General features: G+C 46.9%; 2 protein-coding genes and 1 long non-coding RNA gene across 3 annotated transcripts in view; 1 reads left to right on the top strand and 2 right to left on the bottom strand.

Moving 5' to 3' along the window:
- The window catches only part of LOC307206509 (killer cell lectin-like receptor subfamily B member 1B allele B), a 44,203-nt gene extending 39,180 nt beyond the window's left edge, over positions 1–5,023 (bottom strand). The window contains exon 1 of the mRNA XM_079959850.1: positions 4,972–5,023. Coding sequence (XP_079815976.1) covers positions 4,972–5,008 — 37 coding nt within the window. The 5' untranslated portion in view covers positions 5,009–5,023. The remainder of the gene's footprint in view (positions 1–4,971) is intronic.
- The window catches only part of LOC307206610, an 85,647-nt gene extending 62,742 nt beyond the window's left edge, over positions 1–22,905 (bottom strand). The window contains exon 1 of the long non-coding RNA XR_013834414.1: positions 22,880–22,905. This is a non-coding gene — a long non-coding RNA (uncharacterized lncRNA). The remainder of the gene's footprint in view (positions 1–22,879) is intronic.
- On the top strand, positions 724–27,341 carry IGFBP7 (insulin like growth factor binding protein 7). The gene is made up of 5 exons (XM_079959774.1): positions 724–1,217; positions 21,574–21,683; positions 23,464–23,580; positions 26,340–26,466; positions 27,150–27,341. Exons 1-5 carry the CDS (start codon positions 779–781, stop codon positions 27,167–27,169), a joined length of 813 nt encoding a protein of 270 aa, XP_079815900.1. The 5' UTR covers positions 724–778; the 3' UTR covers positions 27,170–27,341.
- The last annotated feature ends 2 nt before the right edge of the window (positions 27,342–27,343 follow it).

Below are 27,343 nucleotides of genomic sequence, written 5' to 3'. Positions count from 1 at the left end.
GGACGAGATGGTGGGACAGTGTTCTCGAAGCTGCCAGCATGAGTTTGACCAAACTGCGGGAGGCAGTGGAAGACAGAAGTGCCTGGCGTGCTCTGGTCCACGGGGTCACGAAGAGGCGGACACAACTAAACGACTAAACAACAACAACAACCCTAACCCCCAGATGTTGCGCCCGGTGCGGCCGGCCCCCCCTGCACCCCCCACGCTATGCCACCGGGACTGCCTCTCCTGGTATACCCCACGGAGGACCTTAAGGTCCACAAATGACAACATTTTGGAGGTCCCAGGTAGCGAGGTGGTTCGACTGGTCTCAACTAGGGCCAGGGCCTTTTCAGTACTGGCCCCGACTTGGTGGAACGCTCTATCACAAGAGACTCCCTGGAAAAGACCCTGATGTTGGGAAAGATGGAGGGCACAAGGAGAAGGGGACGACAGAGGACGAGATGGTTGGACAGTGTTCTCGAAGCTACCAGCATGAGTTTGACCAAACTGCGGGAGGCAGTGGAAGACAGGAGTGCCTGGCGTGCTCTGGTCCAGGGGGTGACGAAGAGGCGGACACGACTAAACGACTAACAACAACAACAGAACCTACTGGCATCCTGTCTCACGCCGAACATAACACAAATCAAAGCAATCCAGGCGGGCGGGCGGAAGGGGATCAGGGGGTGGAGTTTCCTAGTCAGCCTTTTTCTCCCAGCGCCAGCTCGGAGCGGGAATAGCAGCAGCAGCAGCAGCAGCAGCAGCCGCCGCCGCCGCGTCCCGTCGAGTCGTCCCCGCGATGTCGCGTCTCGGCTCGGCGCCGCCTTGCCTCCTCCTCCTGCTGGCCTCCTCCTGCTGCTGCTCGGCGTCCCTCGGCGAGCCCTCGCCCTCCGCCGGCTGCCCGCCGTGCGCCCCGTCCTCCGAGTGCCCGCCGCTGCCGGCCCGGGGCTGCCCGCTGGGCCAGGTCCGCGACGGCTGCGGCTGCTGCTGGCAGTGCGCGCGGGGCGAGGGCGAGGCGTGCGGCGCCGGGGGCTGGGGCCGCTGCGCCACCGGCCTGGAGTGCCGCCGTCGGCGCAAGGGCCAGCCGGGCGTGTGCGCCTGCAAGAGCCGCTACCCGGTGTGCGGCAGCGACGGGCTCACCTACCCCAGCGGCTGCCAGCTGCGGGCGGCCAGCTTGCGCGCCCAGAGCCGCGGCGGGCGCCCCGTCGAGCAGCGCAGCAAGGGGCCTTGCGAGCAAGGTAGGGGGCGCCGCTTGCCAAGGGAGCTCGGGACAGGATTTATGGGGGGGGGCAACCTTTATGTTAGGGGGCAGAACAGTTATTTGCAATGCAATTGTTGTTGTTGTTTAGTCGTGTCCAACTCTCCGTGACCCCCTGGACCAGAGCATGCCAGGCACTCCTGTCTTCCACTGCCTTCCGCAGTTTGGTCAAACTCATGCTGGTAGCTTCGAGAACACCGTCCAACCATCTAGTTCTCTATCTTCCCCTTCTCCTTGTGCCCTCCATCTTTCCCAACATCAGGGTCTTTTCCAGGGAGTCTTCTCTTCTCATGAGGTGGCCAAAGTATTGGAGCCTCAGCTTCAGGATCTGTCCTTCCAGTGAGCACTCAGGGCTGATTTCCTTCAGAATGGAGAAGTTTGATCTTCTTGCAGTCCATGGGACTCTCAAGAGTCTCCTCCAGCACCAGAATTTAAAATAATCAATTCTTCAGCGATCAGCCTTCTTTATGGTCCAGCTCTCACTTCCATACATCACTACTGGGAAAACCATAGCTTTTACTTTTCAATTGTTTACTTTTTATTATTATTTACTCGATGGGGAGGGCAGCTGCTCTCTGCACCCCCGGCTACGGCCATGGCTTGGGAGGAAGCGGGTGGGGAACAGCTTTGGGTGGATCCGACCAACGGAGCGTTGAGTCCCGCATCCCAACTCGCTCCTGCCATTCAGATGCCTGTAAAATGCCCCCCAGCAGGACCTGTGATTCCCAGCAAATCAAGGGTGCCAACCCGAGTTGAGTACAACATTGTGGGGCAGGTAAGCCCAGCCTCGCATCATCATAAAATGCGCACACAAACCACTGGAATGCCACTTTCACTTACACACAGATGGGCTTCATACCCCAGAGGCATGACCACAGTGGTACCTCGGGTTAAGAACTTAATTCATTCTGAAGGTCCCTTCTTAACCCAAAACTGTTCGTAACCTGAAGCACCACTTTAGCTAATGGGGCCTCCCGCTGCCACCGCACTGCCACCGCGTGATTTCTGTTCTCATCCCGAAGTAAAGTTCTTAACCCGAGGTACTATTTCTGGGTTAGCGGAGTCTGTAACCTGAAGCGTCTGTAAACCGAGGTACCACTGTACTTCAGCCAATGATATGGAACTAAACATGGGTCTGTGGGGAGGGTGCTCAGGGTTTGCTCAGTAGACTCCCAGAACATGTAAATGGTAGGTGAGAGAACCTGTTGCATAGTTGGCTTTCAAAATAAAATTTCAGGGCTTAGGTAATGCTGGATGACAATTTAAACTTTATTTATTGTTATTTTTTAAAAATAAAAACATCTCATAACTAAAAATTTGTGAACCGCCCAGGTATAGGGCATTGTATAAATTCTACTACTACTACTACTACTACTACTACAGTGGTACCTCGGGTTACATACGCTTCAGGTTACACACTCCGCTAACCCAGAAATAATGCTTCAGGTTAAGAACTTTGCTTCAGGATAAGAACAGAAATTGGGTTCCGGCGGTGCGGTGGCAGCAGGAGGCCCCATTAGCTAAAGTGGTGCTTCAGGTTGAAAACAGTTTCAGGTTAAGAACAGACCTCCGGAATGAATTAAGTACTTAACCCGAGGTACCACTGTACTACTAATCCCATCAAGTTGAGGGTGGGGTGGCCCCCTCAAATATTTGATGGGGGGGCAAAGGGACCTCAGCCCCTAGGAGTTAGCTCCTATGCTACAACTAGAGGTTGGATGGCCATCTGATATGGATGCTTTAGTTGAGATTCCTGCATCGCAGGGGGGTTGGACTAGATGACCCTTGGGGTGCCTTCCATCTCTACAATTCTGTGATTCTAACAGGCAGTCAAAGGCATACTGCCTCCAACCCTGACGACAGCCAGGTACCTTCCATGAGTTTGGGGGGAGGAGCCAAGATGGCGTCGTTAGAGGAAGCATTGATTTGAGCTCCGCGTTAGTTGAGCGGTTTTTATTAGTTTGTATTAGTTTTTACTAGTTTTATCAGCTTTTTATTAACTTTTACCAGTTTTAGTTTATTGCTCATTATCTTTTTCTTAGTTTTTTTAATCACAAAGCTTAAGCCATGAGTTTGCCTAGTCCTCTTTTAAAGCCGTCACATTGGGTGAAAGACACATATCCCAAGTGTTAAGTCTTAATTTTAAAACTCAGCCCCTCTGAACTTGGTAGGGTTTACTTCTGAAGAAACATCAATAGGTTTGGGCTGTATGGTAGCTACACTGTCGTATCTGCAAATAAGCCCCATTGAGCTGGGTGGGTAAGAATAGGTGGCGCTGTGGGTTAAAGCACAGAGCCTAGGGCTTGCCAATCAGAAGGTCGGTGGTTCGAATCCCCGCGATGGGGTGAGCTCCCGTTGCTCGGTCCCTGTTCCTGCCAACCTAGCAGTTCGAAAGCACGCCAGTGCAAGTAGATAAATAGGTACCGCTCCGGCAGGAAGGTAAACGGCGTTTCCGTGTGCTGCTCTGGTTCGCCAGAAGCGGCTTAGTCATGCTGGCCACATGACCCGGAAGCTGTATGCTGGCTCCCTCGGCCAATAAAGCGAGATGAGCACTGCAACCCCAGAGTCGGTCATGACTGGACCTAACAGTCAGGGGTCCCTTCACCTTTACTTATTGTAATTATGACGGTGTATTTCACTTCCAGCAATGAACTTCAGGCAAAAGGGAAGGGGAAATGACTGGCCCAGGGTCACCCACTGAGTTTCATGGCTTTGAATCAGGCTGTAATCCTATAAACATACCTGGGAATAAGTTCATTGTTACTTCTGCAGGGTCTGCCATTGTGGGCTCCCCTTAAAAATAACCCGGTGACTGCCATTCAGCACTGGGCCCCAGCTGGTACCAGTTTATTTTCCCATGATGCCCCAGGGTGATGTGCTGCTTATTATTATTATTATTATTATTATTGGAAATTTAAAGGGTGGCTTACCTGGTTGCTGATTCAGAAGGCAAAGGCAGACATGCTAGATCATAAATAATGGCCTACCACTGAATTAGATTTGATTTTGACGATAAGCTAGACTAAGTAAAATATAAATCTATTGGAAAATTGATATATTTTAATTAAATGAGTGGAGACAAGATTGTAAACAAGTGGGTAAATTGCTTGGAAAATTTTTTATTTTTCTGTAACGATGTAAGTGCGAGCGGGAGACGTGGGGGAGTCCAAAGAAGTGATGAAACTATGTTATAGCATAAGTAATGTTGTTTATTTATGTATTGTTATTCAAAAACCTTAATAAATATGTATTAAAAAAAAAACAAAACAGAAGGCAAAGGCAGACAGATCCTGTTGAAGAGAGATGCTATGTGTGTTGCTTTTGTACTCCTTGCCTCTACACCCTTTTATTTATGTTGTATACTGCAAGCATGTCCAACAAAGAGATCGTGATCTACCAGTAAATCACTGGACGTCTGTGGTAGATCACTGGTAGATCACTGGGTCCCCTCAAAGAAGCCCAGCCACTATGGCACCCTAAAGAAACGGGGCTTATCCCCACCCTAAAAACAACTTTGACCTGAACCCCTCAAAAGGGGGTAGATCACAGCCAGTTTTTAACTCTAGATTGCAGTCTCTTGGGAGTTGGCCCACCCGTGTTGTATAGGAATGGACCACCCCTCTTTCTGTGGCCAAGTCTGCCTTTAAGCCCTCCATCCACCTTTGCTTCTTCAGCCCTCAGAGCAGAGGTGGAAATCAGCGGCTATGTTCAGATGCAAAGTGCAGGCGCCATACTCTGTGAAATATACTCAGAGTCGCAAAGTGATTTCATGCTCTTTATTCAGCTCATAGTGGTGAGGAGGAATGAATCAAAGTCCCCTCAAAGTATCTGCTTTATATACATTATTTACACAGTGGGCTGCACATGATTGGCTAATTCTGGAATTCTACTGTAAGCCAATCAGGTTGTGGATTCACTTATATCTGGAGCATGATTGGGTGGTTCCTGCCAACCAATCATACTGCTGCGTTGTTCTAGGACCAATCAGACTGCTGCAGTTTGGATCCTATTCAACTCAGTACATAACACTCTGCCAAGCTGTTTTTCCCAGAACGCTGTCAGGGGGGAGAGCACTCGATTTGTTTGTTTTCGGACTGAGGCCTGTGTGAGAGCCTTGGAAAGGAGCAGTGGCGTAGCGTGGGGGGTGCAGGGGGGGCCGGCCGCACCGGGCGCAACATCTGGGGGTTAGGGAAATCCACGGGTTAGGGGGCGCAAATCCACGGGTTAGGGGGCGCAAATTACTTGCCTTGCCCCGGGTGCTGATAACCCACGCTACGCCACTGGAAAGGAGCCCTGCTCTTACTTTCTCGGTGATGGGCTGCAGTTGCTTGGCTGTGCGGGGAAGCTGCAGCTCCCTTCCTTTATAAAGTAACGCGACGTCAGGTCTGCTTCTTTAAAGCAGAGTGTGGCCATAGATGGGAGGAAGTGGGGATAAATGAGGCTCCAAGACCAACCTGGCTGTGGGGCTGCATGCCTCAGTTACATCGTGATTGGCTTATTGCCATGTGCTGTTCAGGGAGCTAAGTTTGCAGAGTCACCAGATGCTTCAATTGGTCCAGCATATTATACCCTCCAACATTTCTCCAATGAAAATAGGACTTCCTGTTCAATGTTATTGTTATTGTTATTGTTATTGTTATTGTTATTGTTATGTGGCTGGGGAAGCCCAGCCAGATGGGCGGGTATAAATAATTTTTAAAATTTAAAAAATATTATTATTATTAGTATATCACTACTACTACTACTACTACTACTCATACCCTGCCCATCTTATATTGCCCCAGCCACTCTGGGTGGCTTCCAACATATATAAAAACATAATAAAACATTAAACATTTTTTTAAAAAACCTTCCGTATACAGGGCTGCCTTCAGCTGTCTTCTAAAGGTTCTATAGTTACTTATCTCCTTGGCTCGAGGGACGCAGGTGGCGCTGTGGGTTAAAGCCTCAGCGCCTAGGGCTTGCCGATCGAAAGGTCGGCGGTTCGAATCCCTGCGGCGGGGTGCGCTCCCGCTGCTCGGTCCCAGCGCCTGCCAACCTAGCAGTTCGAAAGCACCTCCGGGTGCAAGTAGATAAATAGGGACCGCTTACCAGCGGGAAGGTAAACGGCGTTTCCGTGTGCGGCTCTGGCTCGCCAGAGCAGCGATGTCACGCTGGCCACGTGACCCGGAAGTGTCTCCGGACAGCGCTGGCCCCTGGCCTCTTAAGTGAGATGGGCGCACAACCCCAGAGTCTGTCAAGACTGGCCCGTACAGGCAGGGGTACCTTTACCTTTACCTTTATCTCCTTGGCTCAGGGGTCGCATTAACTCCCTCACCCTCCAACATTTCTCTGATGAAAATAGAGACGTCCTAAGGAAAAGTAAGACATTCTGTGATCAAATCAGGAGCTGGGACAGCTTCTGTAAATCTAGGACTGTCCCTGGAAAATAGGGGACACTTGGAGGGTCTGGCATGTGGCTGCCAGCAGGTTAGAAGGTACCGTATTATACCTAACCTGCATAGGTTCTGCACTGGTTGGTGTTGTGTATTGAGTCAAAGGATTTTATATCTGTGTTGTTGTTGTCTGTATTTGCATTGGGGTAAAGTAACTGCCTTTTGGTTCCAGAGGGTACAGCTACTATTGGTTCATTTAAGCTGCTGTATTTGGATCCTCTGTCTTATTGGTTCCCTCCAAAAGGCAGGACTGTGGTTGCCTGATGTTGTTCCCTCCAAAGTGTGTCCTTTCTAGCTAGTTCCCTGTCCCTATAAATGTAGCTCTCCCCTCCTCAGGTTTCAGTCTTGTTGCTTTAATAAAGAAGTGTTACTAGAGAACTGTCTCCAGCATATTATGTCAAAAGAGCTGAAATCACAAACCCCACGTCACAACAGTTGGCAGGTCACTTCCAGGCACGATTCAAACTACTGGCCCTTCTAAAGCCATGCCAGGGAACATTCTGGTCAATCTTCCATTCTAGTAGTAGGCAGAGCTAGATGGAAAAGTGGGTGGAGCATAGGATATTAAGTTTTACCTTTGTATAGTAGGCTAGTTTCTACACACTTGTACACCCTTCTCCGTCCAGGCAAGGGAGAGTCATTATCAGAGCACATTCCAGACAGGCAAAAACAACTCAGGTGTGTAGCCTGCAGAAAGTATCAAGGGCCAGATAGAGAGACCTGGATTGAGACCCCTGGAGGGTCATAAACTGCCCTCCTCCTCTTTGATCTGCCCACTCCCTAAGAAAGGGGGAGGAAAGGCCTTTGCTGTCTCTCCCCACCAGTGGGTGGAGAGACGGCTGGTACCTATGAGAGACAGGGCTTTGTCAGTGGCTGCACCAATATTGTAGAAGATCTTGCCTCACAAGTTTCGGGTGCCCACTGTCTGATGGTCTTCCGCCTGTGAGCGAAGACGTTTTCATTTCAGCAGGCTTTTCTGCCTGGCCTGGTAGTTGATGGATTTAAATCATCACGTGGTGGTGGTGGTGTTGCTGTTGTACTTATTAACTTATATACTGCTTAATGCCAAAATACGGTAGGCTTCTAAGCAGTTTACAAAGTATAAAAACCAAATTGCACAAACCATTAAAATATAAATATCCATAATTAAAATACGCACTAAAACAGTGCTATTAAAACAAGACAGTCAATTAAAAACGGGAGATTGTTTTACTTGTCTCTACTATATTTGGCATTGTTGTTTGATTATGTTACTCTTAACTGTTGGAAGCCACCATGAGCAAGGCTTATGCATTAGAATGTGTTGTGTAGAAATTATTGCATGACTAATTCTTGCAACATTTCCCCTGCTGAGTTGGAGATATACTGCCTTTGAACATGGACGTTTGATTCAGCTGTTGTGATTAATGGTCACGGACAGGCCCATTCACCATCATTTTATCTAATCCTTTTTCAAAGCCCTTTAAGCTTGCGGCCTTCGCCACGTTGTGTGGCAGTAAATTCCCTGACTGAATTATGTGTTGTGTAAAAGAGCGCTTCTTTTTGTCCATCCTTGAATTCCAGCTGTCCAGCTGTCCTAGTTTTAAAATGCCAAAATAGCTGATGTTCTTCCCATGACTTGGTGCTAATGAGGCTAACAGCAAAGGGAAAGCAGTTCTGCTAGCAAAATATTCATAATATCTGGAGGTTAAGCACTGCCAAATTTTCAGAATGGAAAGATAATAGAGCTTGCGGGAATACAAACCAGCCTGAGTTACGGTAAATTGTGCTCTTTCCCTAGGCAGAACCTGATTTGACACCTCTGGTTTATCTTCATATATATATAGTCTTTTCTGTTTCCCCCTCCTGAGTTCACCTGCCTGCCTTGCTGTTCCCAGGATTTGTTTGGGAGTTTTTAAAATATCTGGTGTTCCATTTATCCATTTCTGGAGGCAGATTAAGGAGGCAGATTATATACAAAAGTCACCAAGTTCACTTATTTTAACAGTTGAGTTCTTTTTAGACTCCTTGGGCGAATATCATCAGCACCGAACCAATTTACTGGAACTGATTTACTGAAGGCTCGTCTCACATGTGGCCACTTGATCAATTAGATCTAGGGATCCGGCACTTTTACAAGTGCTGTATAACATTAATTCCACACTTGCAAGAAATCGATATTTTTAGTGTGGCAGCATCTGGTCTCTGGCACTCCCACCTGATTAATGTTAAGCAAGTAACTATGTTGTACTTACTGCTTTATACGCCTGCTAAAACCTTCTTTGTTTAGGCAAGCCTTACCCAAGCATGTCAATTCATTTTGTATGTTTGTTCTTAAAACTGCTGACTTTAAAACAGTGGACATTTATCAAAATATAGATAAAGTCAGTTTTTATTCTTTCTGACAGTTTACACTATATTATGTAAGATATTATGTAAGATCAGAAGGTCGGTGGTTTGAATCACCACGACGGGGTGAGCTCCTGTTGCTCAGTCCCTGCTCCTGCCAACCTAGCAGTTCAAAAGCACGTCAAAGTGCAAGTAGATAAATAGGTACCGCTCTGGCGGGAAGGTAAACGGCGTTCCCGTGTGCTGCTCTGGTTCGCCAGAAGCGGCTTAGTCATGCTGGCCACATGACCCGGAAGCTGTACGCCGGCTCCCTCGGCCAATAAAGCGAGATGAGCGCCGCAACCCCAGAGTCGGCCACGACTGGACCTAACTGTCAGGGGTCCCTTTACCTTTACCTTTTTATGTAAGATGCTTTAGATATATTTTTGGTATATAAATCTTGCTAAATAATTAAACTACTGATTAAGTTATGGATCTGGAGACCTTTCATCGTGTCTCCCTGGTGATGTCTTCCGATTTGCCCATACCTTCTCTTAATTTAGTCAACCTTGCTCAGCCCCATGCACAATGGGAGGGGGGGGTTCAGTGGTTGAAATCCTAAGCAACACTCTTACAAGCTGAGACATGAATCCTGGCTCTTCGTTTGTCATCATAAATATAAAGGTAAAGGTAAAGGGACCCCTAATCATTAGGTCCAGTTGTGGCCGACTCTGGGGTTGTGGTGCTCATCTCGCTTTATTGGCCGAGGGAGCCGGCGTACAGCTTCCGGGTCATGTGGCCAGCATGACTAAGCCGCTTCTGGCGAACCAGAGCAGCGCACGGAAACACCGTTTACCTTCCCGCCGGAATGGTACCTATTTATCTACTTGCACTTTGATGTGCTTTCGAACTGCTAGGTGGACAGGAGCAGGGACTGAGCAACGGGAGCTCACCCCATCGCAGGGATTCGAACCGTTGACCTTCTGATCGGCAACTCCTAGGCTCTGTGGTTTAACCCACAGCGCCACCCGCGTCCCATAGTCATAAATATACTTATTGGCAAATAAGATGCCTTGAAATTAGAAGTGCTTTCTTCTGTGTAAATATATTTAGAATGGCACTGTTTTTTCCTCCAAGAAAGTTTGCTTAGGAATGGGACTTAAATGCAGTTGTTCGGAGAGGACCATTAATTTGTGGGGAAGCTGACTATAGGAAACAGGGCATGAAGAGGGGAGCTTGTTGGCATGCATCTGTCACAGGAGACAATGGAGGCGTGTGCCTTTGGGGGTGAGGTCAAGCTGTTGGAAGGTTGCAACACTTGCTCTGGTTGTGGAGAATAGTGCAGGACAGAGATGTTTTGCACCTGGGGCAGATGAAGACATCCGGCTGTGTTGTTGCCATGGTGTTTCTTCTCTTCACTCTCCTCCTAGTGGTCATTTATTCTCTGGTCACCGCTGTAGACTTCTCTGTGGTCTTCATAGCTGAGGAAGCTGTGTTGAAGTGAAATGTTCTGGAAGGCCTGCCACCGCCATGTTGGTAGTCAAGATAACCCCCAAAATAATTGGTCGTTGATTGCAAGAAGGAGCTCAGAGATGTTTATGTTTCCTTGCTTTGATATATGCTAATGGTCTTGCTTTGAGGCTGTGCTTATCTGTGGGCCGCAGGATACTGGGCTCTTGGCCCACGGAGGGAAGAAGTTTTGGATAGCTACCACCTGTGGTTCAACAGTGTTCAAAACTCCCATTTTGTGACAGGGAATTTCATTAGTGCGAGCAATTTCTGAGCTTCTGGGTGCCGTACTGCGCCTAAGATTTCAGATTAAAACTGCAGAGTGGAAGGAAAGGAGGACCTTTTTCTGCCTCTCCACTTCCAGCTACTCTCTGAAGACTGGAGAAGAGACCCTCTTAAGAATATTAGGGGGGTGGGCCAGGGAAGGACGAGACAGTGTGAGAAATGAATCTAATATTTTAGAGGCAGTTCATTCATTTTCGGCTTTGTATTTTTGTTATTAAAAAAGCACGCCTAGACATTCCGTTGTTGGGGCCACAACCTAGGTTTAAGGTGCCATTTAGCTCCCATCTTTCATATCTCAGTTTCTAACACTGCTCACCAGCCAGTTGTGATGGGAGGTTCTGGGCAAAGTGACAGGCTGCTTCATGCATAAAGGATGTATGAGCGTTTGATTGGGCGCAGACAAGTCACCATTTCTTTAATAAAGAACTAGAAGTGCCTGTTCTGGTGTTTTTGACATCTTTCTTTGGTATCCCTGCATCAAACCACTCACTCAGGTCTGCCTTTGGTTCAGAGCAGAAGGGCACATCAACTCGTGATACAGAATACAGCCATTTGTGTGGGATGTTATCGCAATAATTCTCAAACCATCTGTGAGTGATGTGCAGTTGCACGTTGGTCAGGGTTGCCAGCCAACCCATGCAATGTGTGCCCAAGACGCATTGTTCTTCACTGTTCTAGCAGTTTATTCCCAAGCCTGTTTTGTTTTTGTTTTGTTTTTCTGTTTTAGGCAACTTTGGTTGATTATCCTTTTCCCCCACATTTGCCTAATACATAAAAAATAGTGTGCATGTGGATATTTCATCCTTGGAAGGATAGCATTTATCTCAATGACCATTTATTCTGATCTCTGCAGTGGAAAGAACGATCTACAGTTCATGGCAGGTTAGACATTTGTGTGCAGTGAAAGCCCAGAGGGTCAGGCAAAGGTCTCCTTTCAAGGGTCCGGTTAAAAAGATATTTTGGAACTTCTGTCGCTGTGCATATTTTCCACAGGAAGTGTGGCAAATGGGACTGCACAGGCCCTCTTTTTGTGAGAGATTACTTGCTTGCTTTATAAATTGCTTGTCAGACTATGAATTTGGAAAAAAGCAACTTTCATACTGGGAATATGTCACTGAGCTCTCAGAAACTAGTCCTTGAGGAAGATGCTTTTACCAGGAATGGCCACATGTTAAAGAATGTTTAGTCCAGGTTTGAGGAACTTGTGACTCGCTGGACTGGTTGATTCCCCGTGGGCAGTTGTTGTCATTTAACAGAGGGCATTATCATAATCCACATTCTGCTTGAGGCAAGCTGTTTCTGAAGCTGGAAGGTGAATATTTTCACGCTGGCTTAAAGTGTACCCACCCTTGCATAATATCCTTGTTGTTTCCATTGGGGAGATTTTATTCTTTACCCTGCTGTCATGACAATGGAACTGTGCCAGTTTTTATGGTTAATAAGTCTGGGAATGTACCAGGCTTGCCCTCCTTAGGGCATGACTTCTTCTCCCTCTCTCGCCTTTGAAGATGGCACCTTCTGTCCATTTGGGGGCTTTCAGTATTCTCTCCCCACTGAGCCACTATTATTCTGGAAAATGAAATTTAAGCTTTTCCAATTGCAGCTAATTGACATTAAAGACTTGCTGGTTGTTTTGCTGTGCTCAGTCTCATGCGTGGCCTGGGAACATTCAGATCAAAGTAATGTAGAGAGGCAGGACCACACAGGCTAGAGATGTCCTGTAAGGCTTGGAGGAGAGGGCTCAGAGCAGGGGTCAGCAACCTTTTTCAGCCGTGGGCCGGTCCACCGTCCCTCAGACCATGTGGTGGGCCGGACTATATTTTTTGGGGGGGAAATGAATGAATTCCTATGCTCCACAAATAACCCAGAGATGCATTTTAAATAAAAGGGCACATTCTATTCGTGTAAAAACATGCTGATTCCTGGACCATCTGTGGGCTGGATTGAGAAGGCGATTGGGCCGCATCCGGCCCCCAGGCCTTAGGTTGCCTACCCCTGGCTCAGAGGAAGCAAAATACATAGGTTGTAAGCAGAGAAGTTGCACATTTTGTCCCCTGATATCAGTTTTGTACTGTTTTCTGAACTTGGAGATCTGTTATTTGTTAGGGCCTGTTGAAGAAACACCAGTACAGTGCTGGCAGCAGAACATTTTGATTGTCTGAGGCTTATGAGATCAGGTGCCTGAGATTTTCCTAGGTACCTTTCGCAAGGGACCTTGTGAAAGACTTTCCGTTTCCCTTGGTAATCCGAACTGCTGGGTCAGCTTCCTAGTGACTACAAGAGACTTCTTGGAGTTTTTGGAATGCCTGCTTATGTAGGGTGAGAATGTGGGACGCAAGTAAGCATATATAGTCAGTGCTAACTGACCCAAGAAGAATCTGCAGAGCGCTCAGAAATCGTGAACTCCTAGCCAGAAACGTCTAAGCAACTTCTAGCCACCTCCCAAATAGCGGCTAGGAATGTTAATGTGAAGAGCTGCACCTATTTTCTTTTCTGAGGCGATAAAAATGCAATGACTTTGAGGGAAGCATAGCTAAACATTTTAACTACACAGCTGTTTCTAGATACGGTTTTTATAGCACCAGTTGGACCACTGAGCTGCAGTGTATATTTTTACCAAAGAAGTCTGGATCACAGCACCTCTCTCTGTTTACTTTTTTCCCATACACACATATAAACATAACATATACTAATAGCGAACGCAAGTGATCAAGTGTTTATCAATTTGGAAGACATACTGGGCCACCCAAAAACAAGATAGTGCTTTATGCTTCCTTGGGACTTGATTAAGGATGCAGAAACCACCGCTTCATTTTTGGGTGGCCCGGTTTTCACTTCCTAAACTGTGATAAGCAGGAAAATCTAAAAATCCAAAACAATGGCCTGGACCTGGGAGCTTCTAGGATATCAGGAATGGGGTAGGGCAGCGGCAAAGCATATGCCCACGCTGCCCAGGACAGGCGTGCTCCCGAGGGGGTGTGGCGCGGAGGGTGCCCTCCCAGGCTCAGGATAGCCCAGTGGCGTAGCGTGGGGGTGCAGGGGGGGCCAGCCGCACTGGGCGCAACATCGGGGGGGGGTGCTCGCCGCCTCCGGAGTCGCCGAAGAGCCTCGGGCGCAGGCTGTAGCAGAGCCCCATGTCTCGCAGAACTGACGAGCTGTGTGCGCGTCCGGGCTGAAGGCGTCCGGCAGGCAGCGGCTCTCAGCGCTCGCCATGGTCCCCGCGCATCTGGGCCACGGAGGGCGCGCCAGGTAGCCCCTCCTCACAGCCCCGCCGCTGCTGCTGCTGCTGCAGCTGCTGGGCCATGTTGCATTTTCCTCGCCTCTCTGCCCTCCTCCTCCTCCGGGCAAGCGGCGTCGTTTGGGCGGCAGCGCCAGCGGCAACTCACCTCAGATCACCTGACACGGACCTGCCACCGCCGCCGTGGCTACCTTACCGTAAATACCCCAGCCCAGGTAGCAGCAAGAAGAAGCTGGCAGCGGCGGCAGGTTAGGGGTTAGGGGCGCAATTTACTTGCCTTGCCCCGGGTTAGGGGGCGCAAATTACTTGCCTTGCCCCGGGTGCTGACAACCCACGCTACGCCGCTGGGATAGCCACTCGGGTGCCCGGAGTGGCGCACATGGCCTGCAGCCGGGGACGGAGCAAGCCGCCCATGGCAGACATTCGGTGTGCCACCTTTCCACCACTCCCAAGCCTCCCCCAAGCTGTCAAAACAAAGGGGGAAGGGGGAAATTGAAAAACTTTATTGTCACTTGTACAACTTGTATACAGTGAGATTACATGAGCACCCCCCACTCAGCTCTCTTAGTCTTAATTCCCCTCATTTACTGACGCGCACCCACCAAACCCGAAAGTCAGTTGCCCTGCTGTTATCTTTTCATTCAGCAGCCTAACAGCCCATGGATAGAAGCTGTTCTTTACCCTGTTGGTGCGGCTAATCCTGCTTCTATATCTTCTGCCTGAGGGCAGGAGATCAAGAAAGTGCTGGCCAGGGTGTGAGTCATCCCTGAGAATTTCCCTCACTCTCCTGAGACAACGTTCTTCCGCTATTTCATCCAGCGGATTCACAGGACAGCCCATAATATCTTGTGCTGTATTCACCACCCTCTGTAGGCACTTCCTATCAGTTGATGTGAATGCCGCCGGCAAAGCAGCACAGCTCGACCCCTTACCCCGATGACTCGGGGTAGGCTTGGGAGTCGCGGGCGGGCGGTGCGCTGAATGTCACCCCCTCAGCGGGGGCAGTCATGGCAGTCTTTCCCCCCTTCCTACGCCCCTGGGGTAGGGTGGGGCTCTGGAGGTGGAAGGGAAGAAGTAGAAATTGGCCTTAGGAATCTTATGAGAGAGGGAGAAAAATGTATCTCTTATCTACAGTGGTACCTCAGGTTACAGACACTTCAGGTTACAAACTCCGCTAACCCAGAAGTAGTACCTCGGGTTAAGAACTTTACCTCAGGATGAGAACAGAAATCGTGCGGCAGCACCGGGAGGCCCCATTAGCTAAAGTGTGCTTCAGGTTAAGAACAGTTTCAGGTTAAGAACGGACCTCTGGAACAAATTAAGTTCTTAACCCGAGGTACCACTGTACTTTCATCATGCCATGCGTAATTTTTTAAACTTCTATCACCTCACCTCTAACTCACCTTTTCTCTAAACTATAAAATCCCAAATGCTGCTATTTTTCTTCATAGGGGAGACACTGCATCTTGGTTGCCCATTTCTGCCCCCCCCCAACTCCATCTTCTTCTTCCCTAACTTCTCACATGAAACTCTGTGGTGTTAGCCTAATGATGGAGGGGTGGAGAAAATATATAAACTTTGAGAAGAACCCCCCCCCCCCATGTTTCACAATGCTGCGAATGTCTGGTCACTCAGGGCAACAGGGCTTCAGTTCCAGTAATCCTCTAAACATGGGCTTTAATTCCGAATAAACATGTGCTTTAATTCCAAATATTTTCTGGAAAGCCTGCATGTGACCTTTGCTGAACCAAGTCCTTTGGAACGCTGCCCGTTACACAGGCTTCTTGTGGGAGTTATGATTCTTTCTTTTACTCATTTAATGCATTTTTGTTGAGACGAAACATCCGGCAGAGTATTAAAAAAAAAAAAAAAAAAGGTATACAAGGAAGAACTCCTGTCAAGTCTCTGTAAATCCAGCTGACATTGTTTTCAGACAAACTACTTTATAATCAGTTGCAGATGAAGAGATTTCTCCCCCTGGGAAACGCCTAATATGAGAAGGGCGTTTTTGATTGCCTCGACCTCCCAGGTGCCATAACACAACTTGACAGCAACAAGGCCCTGCATATTAATCCTTCTGCTTCTTATTCGTGGCTCACATGATAGCTCTGCATGCTGCAGTAGGCGGCCGTGATTCTGGAATGAAAACTAGGAAGAGTTCCCACGGATTGGATCGCTTGTAGAATAAGCAAGCTGGGAACAGTCTCTCTGACTTCAGCTGTCAGAGGTGCTCAATCAAATACGTCTTACCACTCCTTCTGGAAATCTGCAGCGAAAGACTCCTAGGAAGAAGTTCCTAGAACTAAATAAGGAGGTTTGCAGCACCTGCTAGTGATTCCTAGCAACGTCCATTCAACATCCTAGATGGGGCAAATTTGCAAGCACAGAAACTTTGGTTTTGCACTGGGCCAATTATAGCTGCAAAACTTTGTTCAAGATGCACGTCCTTTCTATTATCACGTGTTATTGCTTGCACACTGGGCGCTAGGACCCTACTAGCTATTCAATAAATTTGATTTGTAAATTGATAGTGGGGGTTTTGAGATGGTAGAAGCTTCACTTAATAAAATGTTTAGGTAAAGGAAAAGGGGCCCCTGACCATTAGGTCCAGTTGTGACCGACTCTTGGGTTGCGGCGCTCATCTCGCTTTACTGGCCGAGGGAGCCCGCGTACAGCTTCTGGGTCTTGTGGCCAGCATGACTAAGCCGCTTCTGGCGAACCAGAGCAGTGCACGGAAACGCCGTTTACCTTCCCGCCAGAGCGGTACCTATTTATCTACTTGCACTTTGACGTGCTTTCGAACTGCTAGGTTGGCAGGAGCAGGGACTGAGCAACAGGAGCTCACCCCGTCGCGGGGATTCGAACCGCCGAGATGAGAATCCCCGCTCTGGCGGGAAGGTAAACGGCATTTCCGTGCGCTGCTCTGGTTCTCCAGAAGCGGCTTAGTCATGCTGGCCACATGACCCGGAAGCTGTACGCCGGCTCCCTCGGCCAATAAAGCGAGATGAGCACAGCAACCCCAGAGTCGGCCACGACTGGACCCAATGGTCAGGGGTCCCTTTTACCTTACTAAAAGACAGACTATAGCTCTCCTAGAAGGTGCAATCAGATGAGGAAACATTGACGTGAGATGCTCACTTGTCAGACACAGGCAGCCAGACTTACAAGATGTCAGAGGAGCCAATGAGTTTCTGTCTGCGTTTCTTGTGTCCTGCAAGGGAGTGGTGCGCGTCTGTAGAACAGTGCAGCCTTTTAAAAGTTGTGACACTGCGTACAACAGGATGCAAGTGCGCCACTGACATCCTGCAGTGTATGAAACTGTTCCATAGAAACACAAACTATAATTGGCATTTCCTGTCCCATGGAGATGACAACATTGCTTTTTAATGCATGGGATGATGGGCCCACACGTAATGGTGTTTGCATTGTTAAAAAACAATTTTAACAAAGTATCCAGCCTTCATTACACACTGTTCATTTTGGCCAGGGCCGGATTTAGGTTTGATGAGGCCCTAAGCTACTGAAGGTAATGGGGCCCTAAAAGTCTGGAACGGATTAATCCATTTTGCGTTGCTTTCTATGGGAAAGTGCACCTCGGTTTTGGAACGCTTTGGTTTTGGAACAGACTTGCAGAGCAGATTAAGTTTGAGACCCAAGGTACTACTGTATATAGAAATGAGCAAACCTGTGATATTTTAGGGAGCAGGCTAGCAGGCGGGGCATATTACTTACATCACAGGAGCCTACACAACACAAAACACTGTTGCTGTATGTAGCTTTTATTTTGTTTTTTATCATATTTTGGAAATGTACATTCAGTTTTTTTCCCTTTAAATTTTTTTGGGGGGCCCAAAAGAGTGGGGCTCTAAGCTATAGCTTGTTTAGCTTATACATAAATCTAGTACTGATTTTTGCTGCCATTCATATGTTGCCATCTCCAAAGTCTGTATATTTAATTGCAATTCTGTAGAAAGGAATGCTAATCTATACATCCCATGTTGCCCAAGGCAGTGCAGGAACTGACTAAGGGGTTCCCCCCTATTAATTATTTTACCAATAACATAGAAAATACATAAACATAAGCAGACTTTTGTCAGGCTCAAACTTTTAGCTCACAACATCTTCACGGGCTACCTGTTTGTGTCTTGGCTCATACTAGCATTGGCCTTCATAGATGCAGGTTAGGTCTAGCAAACTATCACATTGATATTTGTCCATCATCGTCATCAGCAGTATCAGCAGCAAAAAAATTTAGCTCCAAGTATGTGTTGCATGAAGATCAATGGCTGAATTGTTGATTACAGGATGGTTAGAAAGAGCACACGAAACTGGGTTGGGGGTGAAGGGAGGGAGAGTAGGTTCAGTGTTCATTGTGCAAAAGCCACTTATTTCCACTGTAGAATCCTGAGAATTTCTGTGTTTCCCAGACTTTTGATTGCATATTTGTATTTCCCAGAGGGTCCCTTCAGGTCTAAATTCCTTTCTGCCATGGGAAGGCTGTCCAGTGGATCGTGGGCTTTCCTTGTGATCATACAAGGCAACAGAGATAAATAAATGTCTTGTTACCAAAGTTGGGTGCCTCCCCCTCTCTCTGCCAAGCGGGGGCAAGAGCCCATGGGGTTCCAGGCGCTCACCCAGGGTGTGTGTTCCTTTGGATAATCGAGACACAGTGGGGGACCATTGTAGCTTTAAGAAATATGGTTTATTCACCTATTGACACCTTCAGTCTACATAGAGGGAGTCCAGATCTTACAGCATGGTCATCTCAAGTGGGGCTTGTTCCTCCACAGAAATGCAGCACTGAAGTCCAAGGCATCTCTCCCAGCCAGCCTTCAGCCAGCCTGCCCAAAATGGATACCAGTCCTCCTTCCTTCCTTCCTTCTCTTCTTCTTCTTCTTCTTCTTCTTCTTCTCAGCAACCCTTGCTCAAAACTCACACCCAGTTACACTGGCAGCCTTCCTAATCCCCAGTCTCTGATCACACCTGAGGACAAGAGGGGAATTCAATTCTCTTGCATTACCAATGGCCCTCAATGGCCCTGTATTGTTTCTTAATATTTAAATATTAAATTTTAATATTTAATGCTGTGCTGTACTGTTTTGATTGGGAGCCGCCCAGAGTGGCTGGGGAAACTCAGCCAGATGGGCGGGGTATAAATAAATTATTATTATTATTATTATTATTATTATTATTATTATTATTATTGGCACTAGGTTGGCCAGATCGTTTTTTGTTTTGTTTTTTGCATAGGCTAGCCCAGGAACTCCTCTGCAGCTTGTATCTCTCCCTTCACGTCCCAAATCATCAAAATTCTACCATTTATTAATTCCTAGGGTTTAGGACAGGCATGGCCAAACTTGGCCCTCCAGCTGTTCTGGGACTACAATTCCCATCATCCTTGACCATTGGTCCTGTTAGCTAGGGATGATGGGAGTTGTAGTTCCAAAACAGCTAGAGGGCCAAGTTTGGCCATGCCTGGTTTAGGAGGTCTGCGCGCGCGCGCACACACACACACACACACACACACACACACTGTAAATGTATAACAATATCTTTCACTCAGCTGTTCAGCCCTGGGCAGTCTTGACATCGTGCTTTTTGGATGCCTTGGATTGGCAGCGCTTCCTCGCGTAGATTGCTGTAGCTGACTTGAGTCCGAAGGTCTGTCTCTTCCCATGGCACTTACGGCCCCCCAGGGACCCACTTCCTCTCCAACGCTGAAGCAGATCCGAGGGAAATAGAACAAAGGGTCACAACCCAGCCAACTCTGCCTAGCCAAAGAAAGAAGCTCGCGATTCTAGCCTGCGATCTAAAATCCAGCAGGGCCTTTCGTGCTAAATAAAAATTTGGAGCACTGCGAAAAGCTCCCCCACCCCTTCTCCTAGGACTCTCTTAGATTTTTCACTTGAAATCCATGGGCAATGTTCATCCATTAGGAGTAACACAGTAGTTTAGAAGGGGGAAATAATCTCCCTTACCGGGGGCGGGGGAGACCTTAAAAGCAAGGAAATGTTTCTTAGGGAGATATTGCCATTTATCTATCTATCTATCTATCTATCTATCTATCTATCTATATTTTTTTATTGATTTTCCAAAATTCATAAACAAACTAGCTAACATAAATCCTAACTGTACATTATCCAATCTTAGTAACATTGTTAAGAGACTTCCTCAAATCCCCCTGGCTGAGTTTCAATGTATATCTTTGTAACAGTTTTCCAAAACAGATTTTTCATAAAATTAATCACTTAACATCTTTCTTTCTTTTCATGTTAACTTTTTAAAACATTTCATTTTAACTTGAAACATGTTATTCTATAACATCACATACTTAAATCCTAAGCCTATCGGGTATTTGCGAGTATTTCTATTTAAATTGTCTTAGCGTATTTAGCTAAATAGTCTTTGAATTTCATATAATTTATATCTATTTATATATTTATTTATAAGGGAAAGGGAGGGAAAGCAACTTCTATGTCTTGTTGACATTTCTGGAAGCCACCAGAGGCCATTCCCTTGTACAAAGAGTGATCGTGCAGAGGCAAGGCTGTACTGCCGATTACACCAGTGACGCAGCGGAGCTCGCAAACAGGAAACAGCTGTCCCTCTTTGCTCTCCCATCTCTGCTGCTTGGATGAGGTTGACCCTTGAAACTGGACAAGCAATAGTTCCTTCAGGAAGCTGGATACTGTCCGGTCAACCCATGGCAATTAGCCACCTGAGAGAGGGTTGGACTAGATCAGCTTTTCTCAACCTGTGGGTCCCCAGATGTTGTTGAACTACAACTCCCATCACCCCTAGCTAGCAAGGCCAGAGCTCGGGGATGATGGGAGTTGTAGTCCAACAACATCTAGGGACCCACAGGTTGAGAACCGCTGAACTAGATGATCCTCTTGGTCCCTTCCAGCTCTGCTACTCTATGACTCTGGGGCTCCTCTTAATTTTGGTCTATGCAAAGGACCTCCTCCTCTACCTTCTCCCCCCCCCCCCGTTTGCTAGATGTGTGTGCCTTATTATTATTGTAAGCCAGTGGGCCCCTCCAGATATCCTTTTTCTTGTGCATTCTGGGCTCCTGATGGTTCTTTTCTGATCCCACATTCAATAATGTTTACACTTGGGAAGGTTTTGGGGTTGTCCTACTGCTTCATTTCCTGCCGCTCCCTGCTGAAATCCTATAGCTTTTTGTACCTAAAGCGTATGTAACCCGAGGTACCACTGTATTGTTTGTTTTATGTTGCCATGGCCATTGGCTAATGCAAATAAAGTTTATCTATCTAAAAACAAACAAACAAACAGCTTAGTTCTCGAACGTTTTGGCTCCCGAACGCCACAAACCTGGAAGTGACTGTTCCGGTCTGCAAACTATTTTTGGAAGCTGAATGTCCGATGGGGCTTTCGCAGCTTCCTGCAGCCCATCAGAAGCTGCGCTTTGGTTTCCAAATGTTTTGGAAGTCAAACGGACTTCCGGAACGGATTCTGTTCAACTTCCAAGGTATGGCTGTCCTTCATCCTATTAATTCCTGCCTGCGTTGCCTGACTTTCTGACTTCCTCTTGTTTCAAGGACCATCCATTGTGACACCCCCAAAAGACATCTGGAATGTGACTGGGGCCCAGATTTTCCTGAGCTGTGAGGTCATTGGCGTCCCAACCCCAGTGCTTACTTGGAACAAGGTCAGTGACGTTTGATGTTAATTTTGAAAATGATCCCCTGAAATCAATGCAGTGCTTCACCAGAGCACTGCCAAGTTCTCCCAAGATCTGCAGAAGAGCACCACCAAATATGTCCTGCCCCCAGCTCCCATTGATTCATTCCATTGGGTGCCGTTGCATGGAAAGCCCTGGTGGATTGTGTCCTCTGCAAGAGCACTTTGTGTGCTAACCTTGACAGGTAATTTTGACACATGGAGGGATACAGGAGGAGGACAGGGGAATTTAGACAATTGGAAAAGTATTGTTTTGAGCAATTAACCACTGAGAAAGGTGACCATAAAGGCATTCCAGATGCATAAACAGAAGGGATTAGGACGGAACATGACAAAACAAGAATGAGGCTTGGAGGAGGGGAAATCTAAACGCGTTGCCAAGTCAAACACTCCCTCGGAGCTCTGCAAGCATAATTGAGATTACTGAAAGGGGAGCACTTTTTTAATTTGTACTTTGCTATAATGAAAACTGATAAAAATATTTGAGGGGGAGGTTTTTTAACAACAGTTACTTGCAAAAACAAAGCTACCGACTCTGTAACCAAAAGAGATTGTGCAGTTTGTGGATAAGTAGAAAAGACCCCCCCCCCGCCCCCCGTGCCTTGCTTTCCAGCACCATTTCTGGGTTTCGTTCCTGTTTATCCTTCTAAAACCAGCTCTGTTGCACTTTACCATATTAGGGCCTCTGTAGGGAAGAGGCACAAGTATTAAGGAATGCCTCCTTCTGAGCTCAAGCATATTCTGAGCGCTTTGGAAACACGGAGATACGTTGCAAGTGCTCTCGCGATCTTCCGCCCATGCTGCAGTCTGCAGCCATGCGGGTGTTAGAGAGGAAGACAGGAGAGCTCAAACTAGATAACAAAAGCGTTCTTGGTTTCTTTGAGGTGGCTAAGAGTCTGCACGTTGTGTTTGGAGGCTCTCGGTTCCCAATTCCTATCCAACCTCCCAGGTTTCTGAGATATCTTTAGGCATGATTAGGGATTCTGTCCCTTTGGGATGGGGCAGCAGCAGTAGCCCTTGAAGAACCAGGTTTACACCCTGGGAACTTGCTGGGGTCCAGCTGTGCTCCTGAATGCTCAGGTCATCTCCATGGCCAGGAGTGCTTTTGCCTAGTAGCTGCACCCCGTTCATCATGGCTGCTAGCCATGGGTGGGAATCAACTACCGTATTTTTCGCTCTATAAGACGCACCAGACCACAAGACGCACCTAGTTTTTGCAGGAGGAAAACAAGAAAAAAAATATTCTGAATCTCAGAACCCAGAACAGCAAGAGGGATCGCTGTGCAGTGAAAGCAGCAATCGCTCTTGCTGTTCTGGCTTCTGAGATAGCTGCGCAGCCTGCATTCGCTCCATAAGACGCACACACGTTTCCCCTTACTTTTTAGGAGGGAAAAATTGAGTCTTATAGAGCAAAAAATATGGTAACTGGTCCTGCCAGCAGAAGCCCCTCACAAGATCTTCCACTTGCACAATGGGCCTCCCTGCCGAAATTGGGGATCAAGAGCACCCCTGGAACAGCGCACAGAGGAGGAGAGGGAGGGATTTTTCCATTTGGCAAGGCTATATGCATGGCCTGGCAGAGCAGTGGCCTTAATTGCAATGCTGAATTCTTCCCATAGAATTATATTTCCTCCAAATGTGTAAAACTTCCAACTATCTTAAACTCTGGGAAATTAAGGTATTGGGACAATCCAGAGGCAATTAGAGTGGGGAAACTTTAACAGTAAGACTTTCCCCTCATCTGCCAGATAATAAAAGGCCAATATGGCGTCCAAAGAATGGAGCTTCTTCCAGGAGATCGGGACAACTTAGCCATCCAGACTCGTGGTGGTCCTGAGAAACATGAAGTGACTGGTTGGGTATTGGTAAGTTCCTAGTCTCATTTCAGTTGAAATAATCAGAGCGGGTTGTATCCATCGTTAGTCCCCCACTTACATTACTAGACATGACTAACTTAGGTCCATTAATTTTAAAGGGGCCTCCCTGTGATTATTACTAGCATTTTGACAGAGTGGCAGCGTCTTTCAGGGAAGAAAGAGGCAGTTCAGACTGAGGGCTGGGACAGATCGTGGCACCTTGGGGCTGTGTCTAGTGAGTGGGTGAGTTTGTGCCTTTCTAGGCCTGCTAAAAGTCCACGTGACCATGGAACATTCGCCTCCTTGCTTGTAGCACAGGGGTTGCTAATCTGGGGCCATCCAACAGTTATTGTACTCCGGTCATCAAAAGAGACAGGGGAGTTGTAGTCCAGCAACATATAGGAAGCCACAGGTTCACCACCCCCAGATACAGTGGTACAGTGGTGCCCCACAAGACGAATGCCTCGCAAGACGAAAAACCCGCTAGGCGAAAGGGTTTTCCGTTTTGGAGGTGCTTCGCAAAACGAATTTCCCTATGGGCTTGCTTCGCAAGACGAAATGTCTTGCGAGTTTTTCCGACTTTTTTCCCCCCCCCCCTTTTTCTAAGCTGCTAAGCTGCTTATCTGCTTATCCGCTAAGCTGATAAGCCACTAAAAGCCGCTACGCCGCTAATAGCGCTAATCCGCTAAGCCGTCAATGGGCTTGCTTCGCAAGACGAAAAAACCGCTAGACGAAGAGAACGGATCACGGAACGGATTCTTTTTGTCTTGCGAGGCACCACTGTAACTTGGTTGTTAAACAGTTTGGCTCCTGAACAAATTGGCTTCCAAATGCTGCAAACCCGGAAGTAAGTATTCCGGTTTGTGAATGTTTCTTGGAAGCCGAACTTCTGACGCGGCTTCCGATTTGAGTGCTGGAAGCTCCTGTAGCCAGTCTGAAGCCGTGCCTTGGTTTTCAAATGGTTCCGGGAGTTGAAAGGACTCCCAGAATGGATTAAGTTTGACAGCCAAGGTACCACTGTATAACAAACCTCTGACTTTTGAACGTACAAGGGCAGGTTCCCACTGCTCCATCCGCCTTTGCCTCTGGCCCTCACCTACCACAAGGGAGCAGAGCTCTCTGGCTGAAAAAGGTTCTGAACATCTGGTATACAGCATGAATGTAAACCTTGGAAGATACATTTTCTAGTTATCTCCCACTTAGACTATAGCAATGCGCTCTATGTGGGGCTACCTTTGAAGGTGACTTGGAAATTGCAACTAATCCAGAATGTGGCAGCTAGACCGGTGACTGGGAGCGGCCGCAGGCGCCATATAACACTGGTTCTAAAAGATCTACATTTGCTCCCAGTACATTTCCAAGAACAATTCAAAGTCTTGGTTTTGACCTTTAAAGTCCTAAACGGCTTTGGCTCAGTATACCTGAAGAAGCTTCTCCACCTCAATTGTTCAGCCTGGATCCTGAGATCTTCGTCTGAGGGTTTTCTGACCATTCCCTCACTGCAGGAAGGGAGGTTACAGGGAACCAGATAAAGGGCCTTCTTGGTAGTGGCACCTGCCTTGTGGAACGCCCTCCCACCAGATGTCAAGGAAATAAAGAACACAAAACTTTTAGAAGACGCCCAAAGGAAATCCTCTTCAGGGAGGTTTTTAGTGTGTGATGTTGTGCTGTGTTTTTACTGTTTGTTTTTGTTGTTGTTGGGAGCTGTCCAGAGTGGCTGGGGCAACCCAGTCAGAGGGGAATAATAATAGTAATAATAGTAATAAATTATTTATTTATTATTATTATTATTATTATTATTATTATTATTATTTTGAATGGAGTTTGGCCTCTGACATCTTGCTCAACTTCGTTCAAATGGAGAAACCACTTGAGTTTTTGACGATTGAGCGGCATAACATTTGTTAAATAAAATGAATAAAGTGTGTGTGCGTGTGTGAGAGATATTTCAGGTGAGGCATAACTGGGTGTATTTCCCTTCCAAGGTGAGTCTGACAACTTTTAGGCTAGGAGCAGGGTGTTCCATTGTATGGTGTCACTATTGGAATATACTTCAGAGAGAGACCCATTGAGCCAGCTCTGCTAGGGGCTTTCAGAAGGCAGAACTTGCCATTTATTTGGGATGCCTGCTGTTCCAAGTAAATAATTGGCTGCTGATTACAGATTCAGTGTGCATTATATACTGTGATTGCATTAAAAGCCTGGAGAGCAGAAAGCCGGGACACAAGTTATGGCTTAGATCCAAAGAATAGGCATAAATCCACTGAGACTCTTCCCCCCCCCACCCCCCACCCCCGCTTTCTTGCCAGAGCTGTGTGAGAGTCAGGATGATGCGGAACAGTATGCTGGGTGGGGTGGGGGTGGGTGTGAGAATCACCCCTGTACAAGGAAAAATGCCCAGCATGCCCCCATGGGGAACTTTTGGATCCATACCATAAAAAATAAATTTGAGAACACGTTTTCCATCTAGAGATGAACAGCCTTCAGAACTGTTTCCAGGGTCTTGCTAGACATCTTTTCAAGAAAGATATGAGACAAATGCAGATCCCTTCATTTTAAAACTTTCTCATGCCCACAATTACACGTTATTAACTTAGTCAATTGTGTGTGTGCGCGTGAGATTCATATACAAATGCTTTCCATTAATTGCAACAAAAACTGAAGTTGTTCTAGTTGTTCATCTGGAAAACTGTCTTGCAATGGACTTGGGGCTCGGCTTAACCAAGTATCCAGGATGCAGCCAATCTATCATGGTTCTGTTTCAACAGATATCCCCTTTGAGCAAGGATGATGCTGGAGAATACGAGTGCCATGCACTGAACTCCAAAGGAGAGGCAACAGCTTCTTCAAGAATTACTGTGGTTAATTCTTTACAGGAAATACCCACAAAAAAAGGTAGGGAGTTTTTTTTGTGTGTGAGAGAGAGCGCACTTTACTGCATTGGGGCCAATATGAAAAGTCAACATGTGACTGGATATAAAAAAAATGTGAGCCTGTTGACTTTAGTAGCATATCGTGTACAGTCATGTTTTAACATTTCCTACAAGAATTCAGAAAATCTGACTCGAGTTTCAATGGGTGGTGTTAAATGTCAAGGCAACTGAAAATAAGGTGTGTTTTTTTAATTGACACAATGCAAAGTCATCAAGAAGGTGAAACAGGCTCCCACTCATGTCTGGAGCTGTTTCTTTTCTTTCCTGGCCAGCTTAGCAAAGCAAGAGGATGGATTCATAGTTCCGCTTGCCTTGTGATTATAGTCCTGCAGGACATTGTAAAAGGAGCTGGCAGGAGCCTGGAATGGAGACGCATGCTTGAGCATTGGCTATCACAACATTCAGTATTGCTTGCAAATGGGTCCCAGGTCAGGACAAGAAATCATGCTTTTGTATATGCAGCCTAAAGACCCTGTTTATCTATTATTGGGGAGCTTTTACAGATATTTTTTAAAGCAATATGTTTTGGGGTTTTTGTTTTTTTGCTTAAAGGGAATTCACAGAGCTTCTCAGTTCTCTCATGTGCATTTCAAAGAAAACATAACCCTACTGCATTTGTTTATTTATTTATTTATTTATTTGCAGGAGATAGTGCTGAACTGTGAGATCTGAAGATTCTATATTGCACATGAAGAAGTAGAGGCTATCTCATCCATGCCAGGTTTATGTTAATCTCCCAGAAAACTGCTGTGTTTATTTCCCTTTCATGCCACCTCTACAGTTATTCATCCCTTGTATAATTTTTGCTAAAGTATCAATAAAATATTTTACAATGGATA

The sequence above is a fragment of the Podarcis cretensis genome, assembly GCF_951804945.1.
Source record: "Podarcis cretensis genome assembly, chromosome: 17".
NCBI lineage: Eukaryota > Metazoa > Chordata > Lepidosauria > Squamata > Lacertidae > Podarcis > Podarcis cretensis.
Note: the sequence above shows the minus strand (reverse complement) of the source record. Positions and strands in the feature narration are given on the sequence as shown.